Source organism: Thamnophis sirtalis, unplaced genomic scaffold, assembly GCF_051295495.1.
Source record: "Thamnophis sirtalis isolate CommonGarterSnake01/CBP01778 unplaced genomic scaffold, rThaSir2_p1.2 scaffold_7, whole genome shotgun sequence".
NCBI classification, from domain to species: Eukaryota; Metazoa; Chordata; class Lepidosauria; order Squamata; family Natricidae; genus Thamnophis; species Thamnophis sirtalis.
In genome coordinates, this window is record NW_028261387.1 from 4765837 (window position 1) to 4789817 (window position 23981).

The 23981-nt window shown below is 39.5% G+C and overlaps 1 protein-coding gene across 1 annotated transcript in view; it reads left to right on the forward strand.

Moving 5' to 3' along the window:
* COL11A1 (collagen type XI alpha 1 chain) overlaps window positions 1–23981 on the forward strand; it is a 283501-nt gene that overhangs the window by 47989 nt on the left and 211531 nt on the right. The window contains exon 5 of the mRNA XM_087720747.1: window positions 20587–20715. Within this exon, the coding sequence (XP_087576873.1) occupies window positions 20587–20715 (129 nt within the window). The remainder of the gene's footprint in view (window positions 1–20586; window positions 20716–23981) is intronic.

Sequence of the window (23981 nt, forward strand, 5' to 3'; positions counted from 1 at the left end):
CAAACTGGTGGGAACATCAGCCTGAAAAAGTCACCGAAAATCAGATGGTCAAGATCTTGTGGGATTTCCGTATACAAACAGACAAAATACTGGCGCATAATACACCAGACATCACACTGGTTGAGAAAAATAAGATCACAATCATAGACATCGCAATACCAGGTGATAGCAGGGTCGCTGAGAAGGAACATGAAAAAATCGCAAAATACCAGGACTTCAAAATTGAAATTCAACGACTATGGCACAAACCAGCAGTGGTAATTCCAGTGGTAATTGGCACACTGGGTGCTATACCAAAAGCACTGGAATTACATTTAAAACAGTTAAAAATTGACAAAATCACCATCAGTCAAATGCAAAAAGCCGCACTGCTTGGATCTGCACGCATATTACGAAAATACGTTACGACGTCCTAGGCTCCTGGGTGGGGCCCGACTAGTAACCAATGCCAAATCCAGCGAAACAACTTGCCGCTGTGATACAATTGTGTTGATGATGATGATGATAACAATAACAACAATAACAACAATAACAATGATAACAATGATAACAATGATAACAACGATAACAACAATAACAACAATAACAACAATAACAACAATAACAACAATAACAACAATAACAACAATAACAACAATAACAACAATAACAACAATAACAACAATAACAACAACATCAACAACTACAATAACAACAATAATAACAATAATAATAATAATAGGCTGTACTATAGATTACAAATCAAATATATCGAAAAAAATGTAGATTTAATGGTTACCAAATTCTAATTTTACTAGGAATTAACAGAAAAAATATTTTGCAATAATATGCAAGGACACTGAATCCATCCATTCTTGACATATTTTTCAGACTAGATTTCATTTCAGTGGAAACACCCTTTAAAACACTGTATTTGATTTTCCACCGTCTCAATGACACATAGGCCCTGGCGGGGATGAAATCAGGAGTGCCAAAAATACCGCGGGAACTACTGTTCTGACAGAATTGGCTTTGGAGTAGAAAAAAAAAATCTCTCGAGACTTTTCTATTAAATCTTCTATTTCTTCCAGATGCAGCTTTATTTGTGTTTTTTTTTTTTTACCCTGCGGCTCTGGGTTCATGGTTCACTCAGATGTACCCTCAGGAGAGGGTCCATGTTGAGAACTCAGAGCTTTGAACTCTGTGGATTGCTGTGGACTGCTCAAATGAAGAGTGGATTTCTCTCCAAAGTTTATTGTGTGGAAGAAAGGCATGGAACAAAAAAAAAAGGCTAGCTCCTTCCTTTCTTCCCGTCTGAATGAATTTAGTGTTTCCCTGGGGTAGCATATGCATTGTTTGGTTTTCCTCTGTAGTTTGCGCATCTTCCCACAGGGGAGAAGTGTGACAGTAGGACTGTGAGAAAAGGAAATAAAAAAACTGCTGCTTTTCGCCACTTTCTAATGGGGAAAAAAACAGTGGTATTTCCATTTGTGCAATATGATGAGAAACAGCAGCAGAAGCTACAGAAAAAGAGGTGGCACAATTTCCCCCCAAAATGTGCCTTTTTTCTAGGGCTAGGGATGAGTTGAGATGTGTAGAAAAATAAGCTTTTCCCTCCTCATTATTTATGGATCGCATAATAAAAATCAATAAAATATTATTAGTTTCCACTTAATGTTGTGGGTTTTTTTTGTCCCAGATGGGGGACAAGTTTATTTATTGCAATTCACATACACTCTTGCAGAAGTTTCAGCTATATGATCAGCTTGGTAGGGAAGTCCCTGAAGAATATGTCATCTCTGAAATTGCAGTGCTAAATATGGGTCCCTTGCAGTGAACCTCATACCAGCAAATGGAACATATGCTTCTAAGCAGAGGAATGAGCCTTAAATGAATATTGCAATCTGGGTATTTCTATGTTTGAAAGACTGGGAATGTGGCCAGGTGAATCCATGATGCCTTTTCTCTGCTCGCTTTCTTTTGGGATTTGAATTTGGAATCTAATCCAGATAAAGTTAAGTATTTTAAACTGGGAATAATTTGGATTAAATGTGTAGCGGCTTGAACTCTCTATTCTGTTGTTGCCAGGGATTTGAACACACTGTGAATTGAAGATGTTACAGTTGACAGTTACTTTAAGATGAATTTGTTATTTGAATCCAGTCATCAACTATTGTTGCTGGCTGTCAGATTGGGAACCAACATGTTTTTTCCTCCAATAAATTGGGTAACCACTTGGCTGCTGCCACTAAAATATCTCACTTAATACCGTAACAGTCCATTGTAACCTATTAGCTCTTCAAGCTGTTTCTTCCTACTAAAGTCCCAGAGGTGGAATTCATTTACCTTCCCTAACAGTTCGCAAATGTGAGATCGCAAGGCGCCATCTTCTGCGCATGCGCAGAAGGTCGCGCATTATGTTGGGGCAGGTAGGCGGAGCCTCCTGCAGCCGCCCCTACCGGTGGCAGTAGGTGGTCTTGCAGGTACCCTGGGCCTAAGCCATGGAGCGCTTTAAAGGTCATAATTAGTACCTTGAATCGCACCCGGAAGACAACCGGCAACCAGTGCAGGCCGCCTAAAAGGGGCGCAACATGGGAGCACCTAAGTGGAATCCATTCTATGACTGCCTTAGTCCACCTACCATCAGTTTATCTTGTTAGGTGACCAGCCTATTTCCATTTCAATTCTTTTACTCTCTTGATGATATCTTATCCTTTTGTTTGTTCTCTAATCCATGTGCAGGTCTTTCTATCTTGTCTTGTGATGCCAAACATGCGTCCTTTCATAGCTCCTTGTGCCCCTCTTAGCTTTTGTATCGATTGTGAAGTATGTTAGTGGGATATGTTAGAACAGGTAGCAGATATACATGTAATGTGATATGCACCCTCATGCAGATGAAACCTTGATAATATAGATGGTTGTAGATGTATATAACAAACACAAATGCTTTGTTCCCTTGGAATGTTTAGCCAAGATTGTGGGTTAATGTGTTAGCAATCCTTTTGCTTCAGTACTAATTCAATGTATCATTCTATCCCAGAAAATTGATTAAATTAGAATTGTTCAATCAAATACGTACCATAGCTTTCTTCTTGGACCGAAACACCTATTGTCCTTGATCTTTCACTACACAGGTAGTCGTCAATTTACAAACATTTGTTTTGCGACAGTTCAAAACTAGAATCACATTGGGAAACAGTGACTTACAGTCAATGCTCGCATTTATGACCCTCACAACGTTCCAATGGTCATGTGATTGAAATTTGGGCACTTGGCAACCAGCATATATTTATGATGGTTCAAGTGGTGGGGGGGGCGTCCCTTTGTGACCTTCCTGGGCAACTTCCAACAAGCAAAGTCAATGGAGGAAACCAGATTCACTTAATGACTATGTGATTCACTTTACAACTGAGTGATTTATTTAACAATGATGGCAAAAGGATTGAAAAATTGGGCATGGTTCACTTAAACAGCAACTTTGTTTTGGTCCCAATTCTAATCATAAATCAAGGACTGTCTGTATTGGCAAGATTTGATAAATAATGTGATGCATATAGAGAGTATACAAGCTGGTGAAAGCTGAGTTGGTAGACTATGTGTGAGAATGTAATTTTGAGCGGCCTGGAAGATTAAAGGGGATCAATGATAGAGGTGGATTTAGTACGACCTGTCAATTATTCTAGCAAAGGAAGCAATTATACTTATGTAAGTGATGGCCCTGATCCAGTCAAGTGTTGTATGCCCTTGGCTCTTACTAATGGCATTTTAATCAACATTAGGGAGTAATGAGGCTTGTTATAAGTCTAATCAAATCTTTGGCTTCACTGAACTGAATATAATAGGGTTAAAAAAACACATTTCTACCCGGTGCAAACAGCATTGTGCTGTTAGATAAACGTGTGCCTGGAGTAAATTTCTACATATCGAAAGTAAAGGATTTGGGTTGGTGGTTCATAATTTATCTCAGACGTATGCTTGGAAAACTACTCCAGGCATAATTTTGGCTACAATTAATTGAGTTACAGAGAAACATTATTGTGATGCTAAGCTTATATATATATAAGATAGAGCACAGGTTCGAATCCCAGTAAGGATATGGCTAGCTGATGAGAGCTAAATAGCTTGAAATAGATCTATACTAGTCTTCCTTTATTTATTTATCAGCACAAATAAAAACACACATATATATATATATATATATATATATATATATATATATATATATATATATATATATATATATATATATATATATATATATATATATATATATATATATGTGTGTGTGTGTGTGTCCCTGGTATGCCCCAATTATGGGAGGAAGCTAACTGTTTCCATTCTCTGTCCATCAGCTCCTCACAAGAAACCATCCAGACAGAAAGCCCAATATTTTACTGTTGCCTTTGTTACATTTTGTGTTGTATTTGTGCTGATAAATAAATAAAGGGAGACTAGTATAGATCTATTTCAAGCTATTTAGCTCTCATCAGCTAGCCATACCCTTACTGGGATTCGAACCTGGGCTGTATTGCATATTAGGCAGATGTGCTAACCACATCTGCCTAATATGCAATACAGGCTCTGATCCGTTATCAGCTGAGCCAGGGAGAAAGGTATATATTTAAAGTCACAACTCCTGGTATGCCCCAATTATGGGAGGAAGCTAACTGCTTCCATTCTCTGTCCATCGGCTCTTGTATATATATTGGAGTTGCAAATGCCATCCTGTAAATCAGAAATCCCCATATTTTTTTTCATTTTTTATGGACTACCACATTATTATCAGAGGTTTTGATGGACTACAGTAGAACCAAGTTGTTTTAAAATACTCTTTGGTTGGGTGAGTCAAATGTATATATTAAAGAGAATTAAAAAGAGCCTTTTCCAATAATTATTTATGATGCTATTTCACATTCATCTTTTTTGCACAACACCTTGATGTTCTGTAACCATGCCGCTATTTTGATCCAGAGAATGGCTTAACAACACAAGGTTATTTATGAAGCAAAATTGTATTGTGTATCACTGTTGCAGAATTATTTATGCTAAAGAAGAGATATATTATTGTCTCCATTAGCAATGTCTGCAGGGTCAGTTCAGCAAGATGGCAGTCTTCCTGATCAAACCCTTGAAAGGAAGATCACTCAGCTGTGTGATAAGCATATGGCCTTCAGAGAAGAAATTTCAAATATTCTTGATGAAGTCTTTGTAGTTTCAATAGTTATGAAGAGCAGAAATCTGTTTTTTTTTCAATTTTAATAATTTGTCACTCTTTATGCTAATTCACACTACAAAAAAGTAGGGTTACTTTTAAAAAAAAATCATGTTTGGAAGGACAAAGTTGACTTTATCAAAGGATCGGGAATCTTCCTCCCTCTTCACCCATCTTCAAAACCAAAGAAAGTTATTGGCAATTACTCTAATTTCAGTTTATAGGAATCTGGACATAATTAGCATTTTCTCAGCACTCTAAAAACTGCATGTAGCCACAGTAGTTATTACTAACTTCATAAATTAACATTTTAGCATCTGGGTTGAAGGATTTTGCTCAAACTTGGCAAACCCCTTATATGGGATTCATTAAATCTTACATTTTGTTACACCGTGGAAATAGATCGTTTAATATGTTTGAAGAATTATGGCATTTGGAATGTCAAAGGCATGTCACAATAAGCAGATGCATCTTATTTGATGTGCTTATAATGCACTTGAATGAATCAAATAGCTGTTCTTCCACTTCCCAAAATTTGCCATGAGCATTTCAAAAATAATTGAAATACAGTCCTGGCTTTTGATTTCTTTGTAACTTTCTGTACCTTAAAAAACTCCTCTCACGTCTCGATTGATCTCAATGAGTGTTCCTTGTCATATGTTCTACAGACATAGATCACTAAGTAAATGTTTAGAACATCCAATTCTCTCTCAGACAAACACACACCATTTTGTCTTTAAAAGCCCATCTCTTAACAGAATAATAATAATAATAATAACAGAGTTGAAAGAGACCGTGGAGGTCTTCTAGTCCAATCCTATGCTCATGCAGGAGACCTATACCATTTCACACAAATGGTTATCTGTTCTGACCCCCTTGTTCCACACCAAAGCACACTCTGAGCCAGAGATAAATTACAGCATTTAATTAACAGACAAGCAGGTCCTTGGCAGCAACCCAGCACAGACAAGCTTGGGTAACAATAAACACAGATAAGGCTTGGCAGCAATCCAGCCTGCCAAGCTCATACAAAGTTTTCTGACATTCGATCCTGTGTTGACTTCTGCAAAGAGGGGCGTGTGCACAAGTAGACTTTTTATAGTTTGGAGAGGAGCCTCATGACCACCAGCTGAGTGCAATCACCTCCTGTAATTGCGTAATTGTTTCTGACGCCTATTAGCTCTGCGATGGCGTGTATCCAGGAACAACTCACTACTGGCTTCCAGCTCACGCTCCCTTGTCTCCTCCCCACTGGTCCAAGGCTCAGGTGCCTCCTGGTGGCCAACCAGCCTCTCTGTGCCCTGCTCGGAGTCGGAACCCTGTCCAGGGTCCTCCACATCCTCCAGACCCGACTCAGAGGGCCCCTCGCTGTCGGAGTCTGGTGGCAGCTCCAACGGCTCCTGCTGGGCCACCACAGTTATCTAATCACTTCTTAAAATCATTCGGTGTTGGACAATCCACAACTTTTGGAGGGCAAGTTGTTCCACTGATTAATTGTTCTAACTGTCAGGAAATTTCTCTTTGGTTCTAGGTTGCTTCTCTCTTTGATAAATTTCCATCTATTGCTTCTTGTCCTGCCCTCAGGTGCTTTGGAGAATAGGTTCTTTGTAGCTGATATTGTAGCACTGCTATCGTATCACCTCTAGTCCTTCTTTTCATATTACTAGGCGTACACAATTCCTGCAACAATTCCTCATAGGTTTTAGCCTTCAGTCCCTTAATCATCTTTGCTGCTCTTCTCCATGCTCTTTTTAGAGTCTCAACATCTTTTTTATATTGTGGCGACTAAAACTGGATGCAATATTTCAAGTGTGATCTTATATAATGGCGTTATATAAAGTGGTACTAAGGCTTTGCGTTGATTCTATCACTCTGTTAATGCAACCCAAGACTACATTGATTTTCCTTACCTGATTATGACTGGGTTTGTGTGTATTTTCTTATTATTCCCTCCATTTTTAAAGGGACTTGATATTAAATTTTGTGTTGAACCATGACCTCCAAAATAAAGTACTTCTTTACCATTGAGTTCTTTTATGTATACCAGACTTTTTAAGCTAGATGCACTAACTAATCTTCTGAACCATTCTTAAAAAGGAAGTACAGGAAGCCCTCAACTTATAACTGGTCATTTAACAACAGACCACCAAAAAGGTATTTATGACCTGCTTTCATAGTTACATAGTTACCCTTCATGGTATTGGACCTGGGTACTTGAGAGACCGCCTGCTGCCAATTACCTCCCAAAGACCCATTAGATCACACAGGGTCGGCCTCCTCCGGGTTCCGTCTACCAGCCAATGTCATCTGGCCACTATCTGGGGGAGGGCCTTCTCTGTGGCAGCTCCGGCCCTTTGGAACGAACTCCCCGCAGAGATTCGGACCCTCACCTCTCTCCAGGCCTTCCGAAAAGCCGTTATTCCCCGCTGGCTGGGGAATTCTGGGAGTTGAAGTCCATAGGACTTAAAGTCGCCAAGGTTGAGAAACACTGTTAGTGATTTCTGTGCTCATTCTGGAGCATGGGCCATTTTATTTTCATCATTTACTGCTTTCATAACATTTGAGGAATCTGGCAGGTGAATGCGGTAAAGAATATTTCTCGATGGTTCCACTTAGAACTGTACATTGTGTAGTGGAATATTTTATTTAAGGTTTCTGGAAATTGTCAGCCTCCCTCGTTTTGCACACGAACATTAAATGAACTCAGCAGCAGTGTTCTCCAAAATCTATAACAATGATGGCCAGGCTGTCTAGACTATTGTAATTCTCAGTCCATGGTTTTATTATCAAGAAACTAATTAGAAAGTTCTTGGCACATTCCCAGAAGCTTTTAGGCTTTTAAAAATTTAGATATTTCTTCTGCTAGTATAGCTTCATTCTTGGCTTTCTAATAGTGAGACCATTGATATCAAACTTGGTAGTTTTGCTACTGTAAACCTCTTTTCCTGAAGATGGAAGATCAGACCTGGTTGTGCAAAATATTTGTTATATCTCAAAATGTTATGGATACTTAGCATCATTAATGGAAGGATGTTTGTACAAAGCCTTACCATCTAGAACATTGGTTCTCAACCTTCCTAATGCCGCGACCCTTTAATACAGTTCCTCATATTGTGGTGACCCCCAACCATAAAATTATTTTAGTTGCTACTCTATAACTGTAACTTTGCTACTGTTATGAACACAAATTGAAATAGGGAAGAAAATGATATGTGAGGGTAGTTCTCATGCTGAAAAGCACTTCTGCCAATTACCTCCACCAGACCGGTTAGATCCCACAGACTAGGCCTCCTCCGAATTCCATCCGCCGGCTAGTGTCGACTGGCGACTACCCGGAGGAGAGCCTTCTCTGTGGCTGCTCCGACCCTCTGGAACGAACTCCCCGTGGAGATTCGCACCCTCACCACCCTCCAGGCCTTCCGCAAAGCCCTTAAAACCTGGCTGTTCTGACAGGCCTGGAGCTAAAGAACCGTTGCCCCTATCTCGAATGGTATGATTGTTGCGTGTTTTTAAATTATGTATTGTTTTGTGTTGTTGTTAATTTGTCTGTATCCCCCTTCCCTGGTTTGAGTTGTGAGCCGCCCTGAGTCCCCCTTTGGGGGAAAAGGGCGGCATACAAATGAAATAAACATTCAAACATTCTCTGGCTACATCAAACTCAGAAGAACCAAAAATGGGATGGGAGGGGAGAGCTCTTGAAATTGCCTATTGTGGCTGCACTTGAATTTTTTTTGCATAAAATCAAATGTCGAACACTTCTGGTTGAGAGTGATCCATTTCTACATCTGCCGGAAGTATTCTTTGGCTTTGCTCAAAATGAGAAAAGGGGGAAGCTTGATTCTAAGTAGCTGGCATAATACTGAAAGTGGAAAAATATAATTTTGGGATGATGGGTATCAAATTCCAACGACTAAGAATATTGCCGTCTGAATTGGTGAGATAATATTTTGTCCCCTCCCTCCAAAACAAAAAAAAGCTTCCTTCCCTGACTGAATTTGCAATATTTTTATAACATAGAACCATTGAATCTGTTTTTATTTTCAGTTTATTTATCAAGATACATATGGAACATAACTAAGGCAGAATATCAGCAAATAGCCCGAGCCTGTAAAGATGAAGTGAGGAAAGCTAAGGCTCACAATGGAGAAAGGCTTTCCACAAAAGTAAAAAAATAACAAAAAAAAAGCTTCTTCCAACATGTTAAAAACAAGAAAAAGGTTAAGGAAACAATTGGTCCATTGCTTGGAGAAAGTGGCAAGAAGGTGACAAGCAACAGGGAGAAAGCAGAACTATTTAACTCATGTTTTGCTTCTGCCTTTACACAAAGGGATAAAACAGTCCAACCTATCAAAAACAGCACCACAAAAATCATGTTAGGAACACAAATTGAAATAGGGAAGAAAATGATATGTGAGCACCTGTCCACTCTAGATGAGTTCAAATCACCAGGACTGGATGGATTACACCCCAGGGTTCTGAAGGAACTGGCAGTTAAGATCTCAGAACCACTGAACTATATCTTTCAGAGATCCAGGAGCACCGGGGAACTGCCAGAGGATTGGAAAAGAGCTGATGTGGTTTCCATCTTCAAAAAAGGAAAAACAATAAATCCAGGAAACTATAGACCTATCAGTCTGACCTCAATACCAGGAAAGTTTCTGGAAAAGATAACCAAGCAACGAATTAGCGAACACCTAGAAGTAAACAAAGTAATAGCCAAAAGCCAACATGGGTTTGTCAAAAACAGATCATGCCAGACTAATCTTATTGCATTCTTTGACAAAGTGACAAAATTAGTAGACCAGAGAAATGCCGTCGATATAGTTTACTTGGACTTCAGTAAGGCATTTGATAAGGTAGATATAGATCAGTGGTGGGTTTCAAAAAATTTTCGAACCTACTCTGTGGGTGTGGCCTCCTTTGTGAGAGTGGCTTGCCGGCCATGTGACCTGGTGAGAGTGGCTTGCCGACCATGTGTTTTCTTTCTCTCTCTCTCTCTCTCTCTCTTTCCTTCCTTTTGTCTCTCTGTCCTTTTTTTCTTTTATCTCTCTCTCACTTTTTCTTTCTTTTTTTCTTTATTTCTTTCTTCCTTTCTTTCTCTTTATCTCTGTGTGTGAGTCTGTGTGTGTGTGTGTGTGTGTGTGTCAGTGGTGGGTTTCAAAAAATTTTGGAACCCCTTCTGTAGGTGTGGCCTGCTTTCCGGGTCCACTGGTGGAACCTCTTCTAACCAGTTCGGTAGATTTGACGAACCGGTTCTACCGAACTGGTGCGAACTGGCAGGAACCCACCTCTGATATAGATAGAACCTACTACTAGATAAAGTAGAAAAATGTGGGTTGGACAGCATCACCGCCAGATGGATTCGTAACTGGCTGACCAATCGCACTCAACTTGTAATCTTCAATGGAACTGCATCTACATTGAGGGAAGTATGCAGTGGAGTACCCCAAGGCTCTGTTTTAGGCCCAGTACTCTTCAACATCTTCATCAATGATTTGGATGAGGGAATAAATGGAGAACTCATCAAATTTGCAGATGACACCAAGCTGGCAGGAATAGCCAACACTCCAGAAGACAGGCTTAAGATACAGAAGGATCTTGACAAAGTTGAACATTGGACACTATCTAATAAAATAAAATCCAATGGTGAAAAGAGTAAGGTTCTACATTAGGCAAGAAAAACAAAATGCACAGGTACAGTATAGGTTGTACCTTGCTCAATAGTAGTAACTGTGAGAGGGATCTTGGAGTCCTAGTGGACAACCATTTAAATATGAGCCAGCAGTGTGCAGCAGCTGCCAAAAAAGCCAACACAGTTCTAGGCTACATAAACAGAAGAATAGAATCAAGATCACGTGAAGTGTTAATACCACTTTATAATGCCTTGGTAAGGCCACATTTGGAATACTGTATTCAGTTTTGGTCGCCACGATGTAGAAAAGATGTGGAGACTCTAGAAAGAGTGCAGAGAAGAGCAACAAAGATGATTATGGGACTGGAGACTAAAACATGTGAAGAACGGTTGCAGGAACTGGGTATGTCTAGTTTAATGAAAAGAAGGACTAAGGGAGACATGATAGCAGTCTTCCAATATCTCAGGGGTTGCCACAAAGATGAGGGAGTCAAACTATTCTTCTTGTTCTCTAGAACAAGAAGCAATGGGTGGAAGCTAATCAAGGAGAGAAGCAACTTAGAACTGAGGAGAAATTTCCTGACAGTTAGAACAATTAATTAATGGAACAGCTTCCCTCTAGAAGTTGTGAATGCCCCAACACTGGAAGTCTTTAAGATGTTGGATAGCCATTTGTCTGGAACAGTGTAGGGTTTCCTGCCTAGGCAGGGGGTTGGACTAGAAGACCTCCAAGGTCCCTTCCAACTCTGCCATTGTATTGTAAGAGCTGAGGCAAACTGACTGTTTGATCCTTTGGCTTTTCACATCTATGCCATAGGATAAAATGACATAATAAAACATTATGATAAAACATCACTGATGTCACTATCTTCCCAATACAATAGAGAATACTGTCATCTTTATGACACTGTGAAGGATAATAGTAACTATGATAACAGTATGTTTGCTGCAATACATTATTAGACTGAGCAAGCTCATAATGTAGCTTGCTTTTTCCAACTACTACTCCTATTTCAAATCATTTAAGGTCGGTGTTGCTTAAATGATATGCAAGAGTATGTTTTACTGTTCACCGGGATGAAGTGTGCAATTTCCAAAGCCATCTAATTTAGTGATTTAGCTCTGAAGTGGTTTGGGGAAGATGCTTTTGGTAGTCCTCTATTAACTACTTTCTCATTTCGAAGCGTATTTTGAGCACGGTGACAACATGTCCTTCTGCTTACCAGCCAACCATGTTATCCTATAAATCCTGCCATATGACTGGGCTGTGCACTCTCTGAAATTAAAACAAGAGCTTCCCCAAGCCACATCCTTTCTTGGCGGGCATTTGGTCAATGAGAGAATTGACGTTTTAAAGAGGCAGGGTTATGGCACTTATCTTCATACCCCACAAATATTCTATGCATCAGAGGTTTCACAGAAGATTGCATTGTTTCAGTATGAGTGGTATGAGGTTAAAGATGTGCTTGAATTGAGGTTTGATTCCTGGTGACTGCATGGTCACCTCCTGGATAACAATAGGAGTTTGGAGTTTGGAGTTTATTCAATTTGTAGGCCGCCCTATTCGCCGAAGGGACTCAGGGCGGCTGAACAAAAGCCAAGGGGGGGGGGGAATTACCAAAAGTAAGACAAAAACAATCAGACAATACGAACAATTTAAAAGCACAACAGACACAGAAGAAAAGAAAGAGAAAACAAGGTGGTGTCATAGCAGGTGCGAAGGATGGTAAACAAAGCATTTCAAACTATACCTTATAACCTTTCAAATGGAATAATAATAATATAAGAATGGCAAAGAAAAAGAATAACTATGTGAATGTATACCTATAACTGTATGTAAGAGAATAAATGACAGTAAAAATATAAAGCATAATATAGGTAAATAATATTTGGTCATAAGTAGCTAAGTATAAATAAACATAGAATTGTACATAAAAATGGATAACGAACAAGGAGATTATGAACGCAAGATAGAAATGTATAGAAGGGAAAACACTAACTGCAAAGAAAGCGATTCGGAACTGCGGTATGATATACGATGGAACTTATTGTTCCTATGTTGTTTTTAAGTTATGTGTTTGTTTCTGTTGATGTGCTTATGTGTTTAAAATAAAAAAAAAAGAAAAAAAAGAAAAAGAAAATATGAACCAGGCATTCATACCAATTACATTATTTTAGTAGTTGCAAAAGATCTCCGTGTTCCAATAAAACTTTCTAGTAGTTCTAGAAAGTCAAGGAGCACATTAATAACAATAATGAAACTAAGATTAGGGTCATTTTGAGGCAGGAATTAAAAGGTAGGGTAAGCAAGCCATAAAAGAGGCTTAATGTAATTTTTTTTTTAAAGGTGACAACCCACGATACTCTGCCAAGTTAAATAAGGGGTAATGTTTTGCTTAGCACCATCACTTCACTGTGTGGCCCTCGCTCTCCCCCCCAAAAATGAATCATTCTGTTTCACAAAGTCGCACACTTCTGGATTACATGTGGGAAACTCCAGTTGCATTCATAATAAACCAGATTGTTAGATAAAGTTTGGAACTCTTCAAAAATATTACATCAGCTGGAAGAAAAAAGAATTAGAGCTGAACAATCGCCTAATACAATATTTTTCCCCACAGATAAAATAGCTGCACCATCCAGGTCTTAAGTCTAAAATAAAATGACCTTTGCATAGTTACCCTTGAATCCCAATTCTAGTTAATGGTTTCCCCTTTCCTTGGTCTCTTTCTTTGCTTCCACCATTAGAAAGAAGAGTCTGGAAGTTGTAGACAAGACAACAGCAGCAGTTTTGAGTGCTTTTCTCTCCCCAGTGCCAAACCGTAAAAAAAGGCCCTGTAGTACGTGCTTCATGCAAACACACGTTCTGGCGGGAACAAGCTTTTGCCAGAACTCCACATTTGTAAATGCAGTAAACATAAAAACCCAAGCAATTTAATCTCAACAGGCTTTCCTAAATTTAATTAATTTATTAAGCCAGGCAATTTATTAAGGCACCAGGCAAAAAAAGCAGGAGACTCTTGAATTCCAGTCTTACCATAGGCATGAAAGAAAACTGGGTGACATTGGTCCAATCCCTCCCTCTCAGCCCAAACCACATCATACTATTGTTGTAGGGAAAATAGGACGAAGAAGGCGTATTAGGCATGTTCGCTGTCTTGAGTTATTTATAAAGGAATAAAGGTTGGATAAAAAGAGAGAGAGGGGGGAAGGAGAAAGAAAGAGAGAGAGAAGAAAGAGAAGAGAAGAGAAGAGACAGAGAGAGAAGAGAAGAGAGAGAGAGAGAGAGAGAGAGAGAGAAGACTCAACATATTATTCTATGAACAAGAATTAAAGTAATAAAGGTTGGATAAAAATAGAGAGAGGGATAGGGAGAAAGAAAGAGAGAGAACAAAGAGAAGAGGAGAGAGAGAGAGAGAAAGAGAGAGAGAAGACTCAACATATTATTCTATGAACAAGAATTAAAGTAATAAAAGTTGGATAAAAATAGAGAGAGGGGGGGAGGGATTGCTATATATTGCTATAATATATGAATTGGATCATCAAATTTCACAAGAAAAAGGACAGGCTGGCAAAGAGTACTAACCTCCCAACCTCACTTACGATTAATTCCTCATTAGCTGCTGTCAGATTATTTACTACAGGATTACGGTTAATCTTAGTAGAAAATATTTTACAATTTTAATAATAGTTTTGCAAAAAGGTAGCTTTACTTGGAAGAGCTTACATCTTGTGATGATACATTTAAGACCATGAACTACAACATCTGTCCATCCCAGATCTTTAGGAAGGTGATGAAAAATGCCAAATCTGGTCTAAATATCTGGCTGACTGTGATGAATAGTAATAATAAGCAAAAAAGAAGAAGAAAGAAAAAATAAAGTAAGTAAGTAAGTAAGTAAGTAAGTAAGTAAGTAAGTAAAAAAGAAAGAAAGAAAGAAAGAAAGAAAGAAAGAAAGAAAGAAAGAAAGAAAGAAAGAAAGAAAGAAAAGAAGCAAGCAATAACCTGAAAACAGCAATGGAATGACTGTGGCAAAAGAAAGCAGAAATACTACCAAAAATAATCTGCCTTGGGATTTTGGTGCAATGCCAAAAGAATTGAAGCATCACTTGGACATCATCAGCATTAACAAAATCATCTCTAGTCAATTGCAAAAGACAGCATTACTTGGAAAAGCCGACATCCTGTGGCGAGGCCTCTAACACCATCAAATAACATCTGCCTAACCCAGCTCCTTGGGAAAGTCTTGCTAGATGGACAAAATGCCAAATCCAGTCTCAACATCTGATTGACTGTGTGATGAACCATAATAATGACAGAACGGATGCTTAAAATTCCTGGTTTACAAATCCATTGTGCTTATAATACATCTGGAAGGTTCATAAAAAGATTTCAGATTACAGATGTTATATGGATAACTGTTCACAACAGTTAACCCTTCAACTCACATTTTGGCTGATTCTACCAAAAGTATTGTCCACCTTGATACATTTGTTGGCTATGATCGATAGTCAGTTTTAGTACAATCTAGTTAATCAGCCTTTGTGGTTCTAGATATAAATGAATAAATTTAATTTTGGCAATGTTGATGACTATTAGTATTTCTAGGAAGAGATTCTGCTGGATTTAGAGGTTATTCCTCAGCTATCTTTACTGCAATGGAAAAATACATAGAATACACAGAATTCATTTTGAATGCCTGAGGAAAATTGCATGCACAGAAAATTATATTTCATTGTTAATATATATTTCAATTCTCGGTGGCATTTTGATTTTTTTTAAAAAAAATATGTAGTGATGTTGTATTTAAAGTAGTTCAAACATGGTAAAAATAATAATAGATAAGATTGGGTTTTTTTTTCCTGACATATGGAATAATGTAATCTGATTACAGAACAACAAGGGAAATCAAGTACTTCCCTATTGGGGACAGAAAATTATAATAGTACACTGGAAGTTGCTTCAGTGGTCACCCTTCAGAGGTTGATTGCACACATTGTATTAGCAATAGCAATAGCAGTTAGACTTATATACCGCTTCATAGGGCTTTCAGCCCTCTCTAAGCGGTTTACAGAGTCAGCATATCGCCCCCACAGTCTGGGTCCTCATTTCACCCACCTCGGAAGGATGGAAGGCTGAGTCAACCTTGAGCCGGTGAGATTAGAACCGCTGAACTGCAGATAACAGTCAGCTGAAGTGGCCTGCAGTACTGCACCCTAACCACTGCGCCACCTCGGCTCTATTAAACCAGGGATGTCAAACTCAAGGCCCATGGGCCAGGTCCTGCCCACAGGAAGCTTAGATCTGGGCCGTGAGGCCACCCTGGAAACAGTGAACTGGCCCACAGTACTTCTGCCAGCAAAAACGGAGCTCGCAAAGGCTCCTCTGAGCTCCATTTTCATTGGCAGAGGGTTTCAGGAGGCTGTTGCAGCCGAAAATGGAGCTTGGGAGCCAGTTTTCAATAGAAGAGCACTCAGACCCCGACATGAGTGATGTTCAGCTGGCAATACCCACTCTGGCCATGCCCACCTCACCCCCACAAGGTCAAACACAACCCTGATGAGGCCCTCAATGAAATCGAGTTTGACACTCCTGCATTAAAATATAAGTTGTTCTCTTTTGCTCCTGGAGATGTGTGAATGCAGTAATTAGCAGTCTCAGTAAATCAAGATACCACATCTTGTTCAACAAATGACAATTAAAATTATGATTTAGTACCCTGTGTTAACACCGCAATTGTACTGGTAGGGAATGTTCAGACTGTTATTTCACAGTAAACCTGTTCCTTTCTATGAACATACTTATAGGAATAAACATTTTCTGCGTCATTTTAAATAGGAGCAGGGTTGTGGTCCAGTCACTAAGTGGTGTACAACTCTTTGCAACCCTATAGAAGGCAGCACACCAGCCTCCCCCCCCCATTTTTCACTGTCTCCCAGAGTCTGCTCAAACTTATGCCCATTGAATCAGTGACACCATCTAACCATCTCATCTTCTGCTGACCTCTTCTCCATTTGCCTTCAGTCTTTCAGAATAACAGGGTATTTTCCAGTGAGTCCTCTCTTCTCATTTGATGGCTTCAGAACAGTGGTGGGTTTCAAAAAATTTTGGAACCTCTTCTGTAGGTGTGGCCTGCTTTCTGGGTCCACTGGTGGAACCTCTTCTAACTGGTTCGGTAGATTTGACGAACCGGTTCTACCAAACTGGTGCGAACTGGTAGGAACCCATCTCTGCTTCAGAAGTATTTGAACTTCGGCTTCATGGATCAGGGTGTAATGTCTTAAATAATTTCTCAGGAATTTCGTTTAGATCCCAATGACTGAAATATGCATAAACCCCCAACTCTTTGTTTTAAAAAAGATGAAATGTTCCCGCAAAGACTTGTAGGTTTTCATTCATGTGGTTTATTGAAGCAAGATCTGACTATGGATAAATATGTGTGTGAGAAAAGAATTACCCTGTTCAAGCCATCAGTTCTGAACAGCCGAAGCAATATTCATAAGCGAAAGTAATTAAAGTTAAAGAAACCTAAGGGTGACTTTAAAGTATTGTCTATTGCTTCTGGATAATTATTAGATTATAAGATCCAAATGTGGGAGAGGGTAATGAGAATAACTGTGAGTCAATTGCACCACTGTAAGTAAAATAAGATTAAAGTATTAATCTTCTCTACGCTCGATTAACGGGAGGATTAAATGCAAAACAAGTCATCAGAATATGGGGATTGATTCTTTCATCCTTTGTTTTTTAGCAGGCAAATAGAATCTTCATTAGTAACTTGCCTAATGTTAGGGGAAACTATTAATCATTTTTACTGCTCTTTGAAAGGGAGCTGAAGGCAGGTTGAAAAAGAGATAGCAGCTTATGCTCTATCATACTTCCCAGTGTTGCATTTATTAAACCTGTTTGTTTGATTTCAATATAAAAATGCAAGCTGATCTCCCATTCTCACTAGGAATGCAACCATCAGAATTCTGAATTATCACAGCTGAATTCCAAGCACTATCTTGGAAAAAAACATAGTTTATTTTGCCTCAAGCAGGTTTGAGGGAGGTGGGAAGTAGTAAAAGTTGCAGAAGGAGAAGGAGAAGAAAGTAAGAAAACAGATTCCAAATTCCACAAGTACCATGATTTCATTAGTGAAGTTCTACCCTTGACTAGTTTAAATACAAATCTGTGGAACCCGAGAAATATCTCCCAAAGCATTGTTAATTCATTTAAAAACAATAGCTTTGCAGTAAGTACTCCTGATTGCAAATAATAGCCACAATGCACCACATAATTTTTTTAGATTGTAGATTGTAGAAGTTTATTTATATGCCGCCCTTTTCCCTGGGGGGACTCAGGACAGCTCACAACCCAAAAGGGGGAGGGGGAAGACAAACTTTTAACATATAAGACAATACATAATTAAAACACAACATTCATACCATTCGGGCGGGTTACAGTCTTAGCCCCAGGCCTGACGGGATAGCCAGATTCTGAGGGCTGTGCGGAAGGTCTGGAGGGTGGTGAGGGTACGAATCTCCACGGGGAGATCGTTCCATAGGGTCGGAGCTGCCACCGAGAAGGCTCTCCTCCGCGTGGTTGCCAGTCGGCATTGACCGGCAGATGGAACTCAGAGGAGGCCCAATCTATGGGATCTAATAGGTCGTTAAATTCATTACTGAGACTAGATGCAATTTATGTTTTAATTCGACTGGCCTGCAATAATTTGTATTAGATGAAATGTTAGTTTCAGTTTATTATTTAACTTGAATTTATGCACAACCTATGCAGAGGTTAATGGACTTCACTATTTCCCCACTCCTTTGGTGGGTCTAATGTGAGTCAGACTTTATGTGAAGTGTATTGGCAGTTCTTTGAATGATCACAGATCCTTAGACAATAAATAGATATTTGTTCTGACCCCCCCCCCTTCTCCGTCCAGGAACGAAAGCCAAAACAGACGTACAAAAAAATGTTTTAATCAGTCCAGACTCATGTTGGCTGCAAGCCCAAAATAAACAAACAGATAACGGCTCTGGCAAAAAGTCCTATAAACCCACGCAGCACTGCAGACAGGCTTCTCACAGCAAACCACTTATCCAAGTTGGTTTCTCTCGCTTTGTGAACACAAACGAGAACGTTGACTCCTGCCACCAGGGCGTGGCACAAACAGTCCCTTTTATAATCAGGAGAGGATCTTAATGAGCAACAGCTGCTCGTAATCATCTCCTGTAAGTACTCAATTGTTCTTTATGCTGAGCAGCCCTTCGCCTGCGTGCATCCCGAAACAACTCACAGTAGGTTTCTGTGTCATTCTCTCTTGTCTCCTCCCCACTGATCCCAAGCTCAGTCGTCACCTGGGGACCAACTAGTCTCTCTGCGCCCTGCTTGGAGTCAGAACCTTATCCGGGGTCCTCCTCATCCTCCAGGGCCAACTCATAAGACTCCTCGCTGTTGGAGTCTGGTGGCAGCTCCAATGGCACCTACTGAGCCACAACAGATATTGGACAACAAATAGTCATTGCATAGACTTTCTCAAAGATTTATTCTTTAACCGCAGTTTGTTTGTTTATTTGTATCCCATCTTTATTATTTTTACAAATTGCTCAAAGTGTCAAACATACACACACCTTCCTTCTTCTATTTTCCCTACAACAACAGCCCTGTAAGGTGAGTTGGGCTCAGAGAGAGTGACTGGTCCCAGGTCATCCAGCTGGCTTCCTGTGGATACAGCTTAAAGGAGTTAAAATTAGCCCATAAGGGTTTACATAAAAAAATGAAATGTCAGACATCCAGATTGGTTTGAATTCTCATATACTTTATGTTATTACTATTTAAACTCTGGATGGTTGTTGTTGTTGTTGTTTTTTGTTTTGTTTATGGAAGGAGCCATCAGAAGTATCCATTGAGTCATTATAGCCTGATAATACCCTGTTTTCCCAAAAATAAGACCTCCCCAGATAATAAGCCCAATTGGGCTTTTGAGCGCATGCACTAAAATAAACCCTCCCCTAAAAATAAGCAATAAAAATATTGCAACACAGCAGCAGCCATGAGATGACCATGTTCGCTGCCTCATGCATCTCAAAAATAATAAGACCTCCCCCAAAATAAGGCCAAGACCTTATTTTGGGGGTCAAAAGAAAAGAAGAGCCTGTCTTATTTTTGGGGAAACACGGTATATGAATAGTATTGTTTCCATCTATTACATCACAATAAGGTAGTTTCAGCCTCCGTTTGATTCGTGCAATCACTTTCTTAGCAATAGCAATAGCAGTAGACTTATATACCGCTTCATAGGGCTTTCAGCCCTCTCTAAGCAGTTTATAGAGAGTCAGCATATTGCCCCCAACAATCTGGGTCCTCATTTCACCCACCTCGGAAGGATGGAAGGCTGAGTCAACCCTGAGCCGGTGAGATTTGAACCGCTGAACTGCTGATCTAGCAGTAGCCTGCAGTGCTGCATTTAACCACTGCACCACTTTGTACGGAAGGGTTTAAAAGTGTTTGGCTCTTGCCCCAAAATGACTTCATCTCACTATAAATCTCCGTATTTGTTTGTAACAAAGCTATTAGCAAGCTGTGCTGGAGCCACGACAGACAAGAGAATAAATTACTCAAATAAATTAACAGGTGCTGCAGAATAATTAAACCTGTATTAGGTGCATCTCATTCAACCGGAGCTTGCTTTGTAGAGAAGAAGAAGGATTCCTTTTCGTTACACCCCGTGACCTGCAATGGTTGCTAATTTATAATCTTATGTTTCCTTGGCAGGGTGATATCCAGCAGATGCTGATTGTTGGTGATCCCAGAGCAGCCTATGATTACTGTGAGCACTACAGCCCAGACTGTGATTCACCAGCGCCCAACGCTCCTCAGGCTCAAGAACCTCAAGTGGAGGAAGTAAGCAATGTGTCATTATTATTTTTCATTAGACTTATCACACTTTTGCAGGTATGTTGCATTCATGGTATTATGGAAGATTGACCTGGAGCTAAATGGCTCCCATTCTGAGTGAGAGAGAGTGTGTGAGAGAGTCAAATGTTGCCTCTCTATCCTGTCGTACATGCGTGTTTGATTTATACACAGGCCACATAAGCCTGCTTTTTTAATAAATTCAAGATCCTCCTTCATTTAAATGGACAGAAATTTAATTTTATGGGATATTGGAACGATGGAAATAACAAGGAAACAAGGATACATTCTCTTAACTGAGGCCAGCTCACTAAAGGGACAGACTCACAAGTCCGTGACTGACGTTTTCAAATATGATGGAGACATAATACTTCTCAGCAGTGACGTGCGGTGAGGTTTATGGCTAGTGAGGTAAAAAGAAAGAAAGCGGCTTTTGGCCGCCCTGCCGCTATGTCCGACATAGAGGCGTCCCGCCTCTAAGTCGGAGTCGGACATAGCGGCGGGGCAGCAAAAGCCGTTTTCTTTCTTTTGCGGCAGGAGGAGGCAAGAGAACCACGTGCCTCATCTACATCAGGAATTTTTCGGCTTTTAACCCTTGCTTAACTCTGCTCGAGTGATCATAAAGTCAGACTAAATGAGGCACGTGATTCTCCCGCCTCCTCCTGTAGAGGGCACTTTTTTAAGAGGCTTTTTTAAAAACAGTTAAGCAGAGTCATCCATTGGAGACTCTGGCAGCAGCTAACCCAGCCTGACCTCAGCAGCTCTTGCCTTTTTCCTTTTACATTTTTACATTTTTATGATGGCAGGCAAGAGCAGAGTTGAAATCCTCTGTGATTGTGAAACAGCTGGAAAAGGTATGTGGGTCAGAGGGTGGGGAGGAATTCAAAATTAATGTAATTTGTAAGTAATTGTAAGTAATTTGTGTGTGTGTGTGTGTGTGTGTGTGTTTGTTTGTTTCTTCACTCAAACAAACTCTCACTCAATTTGAGAGAGTTTGTTTGAAAAGAGAGGGAAGGGGGTAGGAGAGGCAGGGAGGGCAGCCCACCAGCTTTCTTTCTCTGTGTCGGGAAAGCCCGCCAGCAGAGGTGGGTCTTTTACCTGCCTCTGCTGGTGGGCTGGCACTTTCTTTCTTTTGCCCAGAGGTGGGCAGCTCAGGTGGGCTGCAGCCTCTGGGCAAAAGAAAGAAAGCGGCTTTTGCCCGCCCCGCCGCTATGTCCGACATAGAGGCGGACATAGCAGCGGGGCGGGCAAAAGCCTCTTTCTTTCTTTTTGCCTCACCAGCCATAAACCTCACCGCACGTCACTGATCTAGTCTGAGTAAGCTTTGATTGCATTTGTGTTTTATATATTAAGGCTAAACATGTACACTGCTTGCTTTATCTCTGAAGTCATGGGTGACAGATTTTAGTGAGAGTGGACTTTCCTTCTTGTCTGCCTCCGTATTCTGTCCATGAAATCAGATACACCTTATATTTATTTCTACAGTGTTTCCCATTAGCCCACAGGTCAAAGATGAGAGAAAGGTGAATAGTGAAAAAGATCTTTACAATGGAAGCAATTAAGATCACAAATAATAAATTTTCTCTTTATCCAAAGAGATCGTTTTCCCCAATCTAAAGTTTCTAAGGATTGAAACGGGGAGGGGAGAGTTTACATGCAGTGTGTAAAATTTTCCAATAACCTATGCATTTTCTCCATGTCTATACTTATAGGATATTATAGTTGGCTTAAGAAAAATAAAAACATTATCATTTCTTTGTATTCTTGTTTACAGCAGTTTTGTTGTGATTAATTGATTTTGCAACCTGTCAATTTTATGAACCTTTTTGAGATATAAAATTTTATTTATTTTGAGATTTTAAAAAGTTATTTAATGTATATTTAAAATTTATATTTCAAATGTGTTTAAGAAATACTTTTGAACAGGTGTTCAGCGTGACAAGCAATAGTAGCTTTAGACCTCGAAGGAGAAAGAGAATAAATTATGACATTGATTCATTTTGTACTTGAACATCTCTATGACCTGCTCCCTTTTGACTCCTCAGGAGCCACAAAGAATTTAAATGTAAAGCTTCTATTTTGTATTATTGATTATTATAAGACTGATGAAAAGTTGGGACTGCTTTAGATTGAATTAGAAGCCTCATTGCTTGTGGTAGAAACCTAATATTTTGAGCTATTCAACAGTCTGTGCTTAGGATTCAAAATATCTTAAGGATGTGCAGTGATTTAAGTTTGCTAGACAATTTGATGCTACTATTCTGTCCACACTTTCAGGTGTGATTGCTAAGAATTTAGCATTCATACCATGCATTAGGTTTTAGTATGTCAAGCATTTAATAATCCTTTAGTAATCTCATTATTGTTTATTACATGCCTATTCTCCCTTTCATTAACAGAAATGTCATGATCAATGTAATAAAAATGCAAGAGATAGAAAATGATAAAAACAATTTTTAAACATAAAAACCATAATTAAGACAGGGTAGCACTGAGGTAATCATGAAAAATCATGAGGTAAAAATCATGAGGTAAAAATCATGTGGTAAAAATCATGAGGTAAAAATCATGTGGTAAAAATCATGAGGTAAAAATCATGAGCACTGAGGTAATCATGAAAAATCACGAGGTAATCAAAAAAATCATGGAAAGTATGGGCGAGTGAAAAAGCTTTCCATTCAAATATTTCATGGTTGCTCAAGAAAATCCAGAATAAAATTGGGCATCAAGAAAAGAAAAACCTTTATGTCTTGGCATTCCCCACTGGAGAATGCCAGTCCCAAAACAGTAGCTAAATAAATACAGGCAAAAGAACTAAAAGTAAAATATCCAAGGATTAGATTGAGCTCTATTGAAATATCTACAAACTGTTTATGAGCTTATAAATCAATAGGAATACCATGTGTTGTACTGCTACTATTACTAAGTGTTCTGACCCCCCTCGTCCCCCACCAACACACTCCAAGTCAAAGATATTTTACAGAATTTATTAACAGACAGACAGTTCCTTGGCATCAAACCGGCACAGATAAGCCATGGCAGCAATCCAGCCTGCCAGGCTCGCAGTACTGTTCTCCAACATTATTTCATGCATTGACTTCTGCAAAAGGGGCGTGTGCACAAGCATTCCTTTTATAGTCTGGAGAGGAGCCTAATTACCACCAGCTGAGTGCAATTACCTCCTGTACTTGCGCAACTGTTCCTAACTGTTCCTAGCTCTTCGGTGCTGGGCATCCAGGAACAACTCACTGCTG